The sequence below is a fragment of the Sceloporus occidentalis genome, unplaced genomic scaffold (genome assembly GCF_023333645.1).
Source record: "Sceloporus occidentalis isolate IW3139 unplaced genomic scaffold, rSceOcc1.0.p SCAF_143, whole genome shotgun sequence".
Taxonomy (NCBI): domain Eukaryota; kingdom Metazoa; phylum Chordata; class Lepidosauria; order Squamata; family Phrynosomatidae; genus Sceloporus; species Sceloporus occidentalis.
In genome coordinates this window covers 1,153,297-1,159,798 of record NW_028317123.1, presented here as the reverse complement: position 1 = coordinate 1,159,798, position 6,502 = coordinate 1,153,297, and the positions used below count along the sequence as shown (strand labels likewise).

The 6,502-nt window shown below is 41.4% G+C and overlaps 1 protein-coding gene across 1 annotated transcript; it reads left to right on the top strand.

Moving 5' to 3' along the window:
* Positions 1-257: 257 nt before the first annotated feature.
* On the top strand, positions 258-5,969 carry LOC149280950 (dolichol-phosphate mannosyltransferase subunit 1-like). Its single transcript, XM_089499915.1, has 9 exons — positions 258-397; positions 1,244-1,343; positions 1,852-1,885; positions 2,554-2,630; positions 2,717-2,742; positions 3,034-3,129; positions 3,626-3,694; positions 3,906-4,020; positions 5,865-5,969. Exons 1-9 carry the CDS (start codon positions 258-260, stop codon positions 5,967-5,969), a joined length of 762 nt encoding a protein of 253 aa, XP_089356041.1.
* Positions 5,970-6,502: the final 533 nt, after the last annotated feature.

Genomic DNA, 6,502 nt, shown 5'->3' with positions numbered 1-6,502 from the left:
TCATGTATTAGTATTATTTATGTATTAAAATGATTGATAATTGACTAAGACTGGCAGGTAATACAAACGGAAGGAGAAAGTTTGGGCAACCAATCATCATGCGTCTAACAACAGGGGTATTCGCATGTAATTGGTTACAGACAGGAACGCCTAGTTTCCCCGAACTGAGTGGTGGTTGGCTGAAGGGCAGGTGTAGCGCGTGACGTCAGCCGGGCGGAAGCAAGCTGAGCTGTCAGATACGGGCCGGTGTAGCAGCCATGGTAACCACGGATAAGAGGCGATCCGGGAAGGGAGACGTGGAAGGAGGTGACAAGTATTCGGTTCTTCTACCGACTTATAATGAAAGAGAGAACCTGCCGCTCATAGTCTGGCTGCTGGTGAAGTATTTCGGAGAGAGGTACGGAGGCCGGCCTGGCCGGAATGGGTTAAGGTGGCCCTGCGGTCCTTGCATCACTGGAGTTGTCCTGTTACCTGCTGCTTGGGACCGTCCATGCTGGAGCCTGTCCTGTCAGTCACACCTCTGATGTATAATAATATGAGAGGGGGGACAGTAAATAAATGCAGATAAATGATGGGTGAGCCGGCAAGGGCTGGAACCTAATTCCTATCGCTAAAGGGTCATCAAATGAGAGGGGTGTGAGTCTGCTCAATGTGGCAAAGGGGCAGCCTTAATTCAGGGGCTCATGTCAGCTGTCCCCCAACATAGTCCAGAGGCGGAGGTTGGCAGGGAAGTCTCGGGGTCACCGACACAGATTTCTCCACTAACAATTCCCTCTTTGTTGTCCACGCACGACCTGGTGGGCATTAACACGGTATTCTGGAGACCGCGGGCATCCAAAGCGCGGGTTTTTGGGGGGTCCTGATTTTTAATGGCATCTCTTTGTAGGCGTACAGAGGCCCTTTATCACTCCCATCACTCCTGTGTTCCAATGGCCCTTTATCACTCCCATCACTCCTGTGTTCCAATGGCCCTTTATCACTCCCATCACTCCTATATATTCCATCCAGCTTCCACATTCTATTAACATTACTATACAAATTGTCTCTGTTTAAATGTAAAAATATCCCATAATTCATGCTAATTTATTTTTGAGTTGTCAGTTTCCCTTTAATGTAAGTTACACTATTCTTCCATTTTTCATATACATTAAAGTATCGTGTAATTTTACTTTTCTTCTACATATCCGTATTAAACTACATCTGATATATTCATTCCTGTGTTTTTTTTAATCTATTTTTTTAGCGGGTATCTTTATGAAATTATAATCATTGATGACGGAAGCCCAGATGGCACTTTGGAAGTTGCAAAGCAATTGGAAAAAATCTATGGATCTGACAAAATCGTACGTATTTTTCGTTTGTCGGCATTCACACATGTACTTAAGAATTTGTGAAGAAGCAGGATTTCACATAATGTAGAAATAGTTCATTCGCGTTTAAGAGCACTATTATTGGTCTTAATAATGAAGCATTCGGTAACAAAAGTGTCAAATTCAGCAAATAATATTCTACTATTCCTCAAGAAATGTACCAACGGGCATAGTTTAATCATATATATTCGACACTTGTTCGATGTTTTTTTTTGTTGTTTTTTTTTTTAAATACATAAACTACAACTGGAACCACCGTGAGTGTAACGCGTGATGTGATCTACACTATAGATTTCTCTGCCACAAATCTTAAGAAGAAAGAATAGATTCCAACATAAACCTTGTAGTAAGCAAGTCTCATGTAATGAGAACATCATATCGATTTGGCTTCAGATGCTACGTTGTTGTTTTGTTTTGGGTTTTTTGTGTTGGAAAGTGTTCTAACAGTCTGTATAATGTTACCAATTTCTTGTCATTGCAGCTACTTCGTCCCAGAGCAAAGAAATTAGGTTTGGGTAAGTACTGTCCCTGAAATCACATCATCCCTGGGACGCTGTGTTAGTATTCGGGCCCGAAAGACCTTCTAGCGGAAAAACCAGCCAAAAAAAAACCATTTGGTGTTCCGCAAGCTTCCATTACCGTTCACGCAGAGAGAGCAGCCGGCTAATGTTCAAGCTTACATAGAATACACAGGGGGCCAGCGTGAAGACCAAGGACTGCGTGAGACATGAGGTTTTTACAGTAGGAATAAAAAACATCAAGCAAGATGAGTATTATCTACATGGTTCTATGTTTTGTAGCATATGGTCCTTGCCAAAGTAATAATTGGGGATAGGAATGTGAGCCAGCTCAGGTCTGGCTAGCACTTCTACTCTTATTGAGCTGAACCAACAAATGTTCACCCAAACAAACAGGAACGATGGCACGACTAAGGCCACACGAGGCCAAAACATTGTATTTTAGGTAATATTATAGATCCGTGTGAAACATTTGCAGACGTCGGCATGTCTGTCTCCAGTAATATCCCAGTGTCCATGTACCCTTTGCTTAAAAAATGGTATGGCCCAGCCTGGTGGTGCTAGCCAGGTCACCGCTGTATGGAAAGTGATTTCTGAAAGAGCAGCTCGTTATAAAACAGACTGACTGTCTGTAAATGGTTAATTCACACCATTGTCCACCCCAGGTACTGCATACGTCCACGGGATGCAACATGCCACCGGCAACTTCGTTATTATCATGGACGCCGACCTCTCCCATCATGTAGGTTCTGCTAATTAAGTATTTAATTTCAAGTGTTTTGTGATTGTCTTCTCATCAAATAAACTTTATTGTTTGTTTATTTTCAGCCCAAATTCATACCTGAGTTTATAAGGTGGGTAACATTACAAAAATATCAATTATTAAAATGTTGAAAGGTGACGGATCATTTTTGTTCCATGATGTAGCACTCGGGTAGAATTAATGATGATATATTATATAAAGTATAATACATAACTTAATCACCACATCCAAAGTGTAACTATTTTTTTTTTTAAATAATTAACATGCTTAAATGCCAAAAATTCACTTTTTGCTGATTGGCAGAAATGTTTTGGGGTTTCATCAGTCATCCTGGAACCATCTTGGTTAAATGCCATTGCTTTTTTCTCTCTCTATTGTACAGGAAGCAAAAGGAGGGTAACTTTGATCTTGTGTCTGGCACCCGATACGCTGGAAACGGCGGAGTTTATGGATGGGATTTAAAAAGAAAAGTAATAAGGTTAGTAAAATGTATAAAAGATTTTCTCCACCCCCCCCCCCCACCCAAACTGTTCTGTAACGCAATGTAAAATAATATAAAATAGAGACCCGTCTTTTCACTGCTGGAAGCTGATAGAATCTGGCAGTTTTAATAGGGTAGGGGAGAGGGTACTAGTTAATGTGCTAGTTTTGCCACCTTTTGCCATCAACCTCAGGTTCCCTAATATAACAAAACAACCTCATTGTAAGGACTTACATGCCTCTCCGGTCCCGCGCCGTGGCCGGTCCCGCGACGCTTCCTCCTCGGCCGGCTTCCCGGTCGGCGTCTTCACCGCAAACAGGTAGCACAGCTACGTAAAACATAATATTACACTCATACCTCCAAAACATGTGTACCGATTGCAAAGCTAAAGGCACATGCTATTTGGATAAATACATGAGTTTAATGTTAAAAGCTGTGAAAGTGCCTTTTTTCCCTTTTTAAAGACCTTTTATTTTTGCTTTTGTTTTATCAGCCGTGGGGCCAACTTTATCACTCAGGTTTTACTGAGACCAGGTGCCTCGGATTTAACCGGAAGTTTCAGGTATGCCACTGATTGCCAAATATCACTCTTAAGAGCTAGCGTATTCCGTAGCATTGTATGATGAGAGGTCTTTAACCTCTTACTGGCGTGGTGTCCCTTCACTGAGCGTGAGACGCAATCATTAGCCGTAGGTGACTGTATAATGTACTCACTTTCCAAAATCGTTAATTCTGGCTTCATCATTTTAAATAAAACTTTACCTTTTCCGCAGATTGTACAGGAAAGAGGTCCTTCAGAAGTTGGTGGAAAGATGCGTCTCGAAGGGCTACGTCTTTCAGATGGAAATGATTGTCCGAGCGCGGCAGCTAAACTACAGCATCGGAGAGGTAAAGCTACAGGTGGTCCCAAGGCAGAAGAAGAACTCAAAAACAGTATAGCCATGGGTTTCGCTAAAGCCACTGAGCCACGGGCCGTGGTACCAAGATTTTAGGCTTTCTCATCTTATTTATTGATCTCGTACAAGGAATTTGGGAAAAAAAATCATAAAATTAGATTAAATCTCACAGCCCACTCGCCATCTGGGTTTGTTCCCACTTGAGCGCCCATTGGGTATGATGTAGCCAGGGTGAGGTTAGACTTTCCGTAATTGACACTGAGGTCAAGTGGTCTGGGAAGCAGTCGGTGAAGCAACAACTCAGTTGGGTCCAGCAAAACCGCTCAAAGCATAGCAGATTCTCAAGGTTCTTCTTCTTCTTTCTTGTTACTCAAGAAGTAGAACTACGAAAACCAGCAAGTGAATTATTGCTTGACGAGGCTCATGGAAGAGTTTGAGTTTTATGGCTAATTTTGTGTGTTGTTGCTGATCCCTGGCAGAGTTTCGGCTCCTATACTCATGAATGTGCGACCCAATGTGTATATTTATTATCGTTAATCTGCCTTTGCAATACCCCAGACTGTCCTGTAGGTGGCAGAAGTCTAGGCAATGACTAATTCTGACCCGATCCACGGCAGCCATCTTAAGCATGTCAGTACGACTTGCAGATACGAGGAACGCCGACTTTTCCCTTTGTGTGGTTTTAGTAGGAAGTAATAGGCCTAAGTGTTCCTTGGTTATTCTGTCTATACCTTGGAAAAACTCTATTAGAAGAATTAATGAGGGACCGTGAATTTACGAAAGAAACCTACCAGTCCACAAATGCTATAACTACACGAGTCCGTTTACGTTGAAATGTTAAGGTATAACACACACGTTCACGCTTGCTTTGTGATCTACAGATCAACACATAATGGGCTTTAAATCTGAGCTCCACCCCCTTTTACCTGTTTCCCCATATGCAAATTGATAATCATTAGTTTGCATATGCGTGCATACCAAGTACAAATGTTTAAGTCAATTATTGCACATAATGGTGCATCCCTCATATGCAAATTAATAGCCCAGCGGACAGTCATTTGCATACGCGACGCATGAAAGCGGAGAGCCAACCACATTTATATCATTTCGAAATGTTTTTCGCACTGGGCTCGGATGAGGAGATCCGATCCAGTAACTATTTTTGGTTATATTCTGGTGCTTAGTATTGAATTCCAAATGCTAATATTTGTTGGTTTTTTTTTCATTATTACTTCCTGATTGAGCGTATTTAAGTATCGCTAACGCCTTACATTTATTACCTTGTTTATTTTATCGAGACATATAAGTGCTGGTTCTAGAAGATCCAAACCATTTTAAATGGAACTCGGAATAGAAAGGAGGTTTTATGCCATGTTGGCTAAACGCAGTTCAGATAAGTCAGATGGACGATTTAAATGTAACATTTATATAGGAATCAACATAGAAACATTCCAAGCACCGTTCCTTGAGACCATGCTCCACGTTTGCACACCGAGGCTTCCAGCCTTCTCGGATCAGTTATTCTTGACCAGGAGAGCGGGTTAGTTAGCCCGAGCCTCCATGATGACTCCCCGTCCTTACTATCGGCTTTGAGTCCCTCAGGATAAGTTGGGGAGCCGGGGTCTTCATCTAATTTTGGCAAAACTATTCAAATTTGGGTGATTTGAAAACTGATTTTTTTTTTTCCTCCTGTTTTAAAAGGTCCATAAAAAAATCAGCTTTAGTCTGGAGAGGAAGGGCAAACATGGCCCGTATTCTGTATCTTCTAACCTTACTGTTACACTTAATCACGTTGTAATAAAACATATTGTGTTCCTGTTCTTTACATCCTAACAGGTTCCGATTTCGTTTGTGGATCGTGTTTACGGAGAGTCCAAGCTGGGAAGCAACGAGATAGTTTCCTTTTTAAAGGGGCTTTTAACATTGTTTGCGACCACATGATCCGGACCGGAAGTCTGTTGCTGCCCCCCTTGATTTGTACGACCAAGATTGAATAGGTGCTATCAAGCGCCCGAATAGTTAATACCTTTTTTTGATTTGTTGGAAATAATTTTGATAGCGTTCTACGCACACGGACTGCCTTTTGTGCAGCATTGCTTTTCTAGAATGAGTGTTTTTATGAATCTGTTTTTTGGTTGAACCGCAGTCGGGAAACGATCTCTTCATTAAACGCGGATTAAAATCGTCGGCCTGGTCTGTTATACGGCTAACATGATGAAATCATTGTACAGCGCTGCGGAGTATGACGGTGCTATATACAACAATAATAACAAAACCTCACCTTTGCATGAATGGCCCAGACACAGTAACCAACTATTATTAATTATTAGTATTTATTTTTTTAAATATATATATATATATACATATTAAATACTCCTGGTAATGACTGAAGGTCATTAGATCTTTGAGCAAAACTTAGTATTAAATAAAATGGAACCCTAGGGAAGAAATAACACCCATTAGATGGAAAACTA

Coding starts and splice junctions, on each gene's coding strand:
- LOC149280950 (XM_089499915.1), top strand. CDS start 258: ATGGTAACCACGGATAAGAGGCGATCCGGGAAGGGAGACGTGGAAGGA. Junction 2,743..3,033: donor TTCATACCTGAGTTTATAAG/GTGGGTAACATT, acceptor TCTATTGTACAG/GAAGCAAAAGGAGGGTAACT. Junction 4,021..5,864: donor TAAACTACAGCATCGGAGAG/GTAAAGCTACAG, acceptor ACATCCTAACAG/GTTCCGATTTCGTTTGTGGA.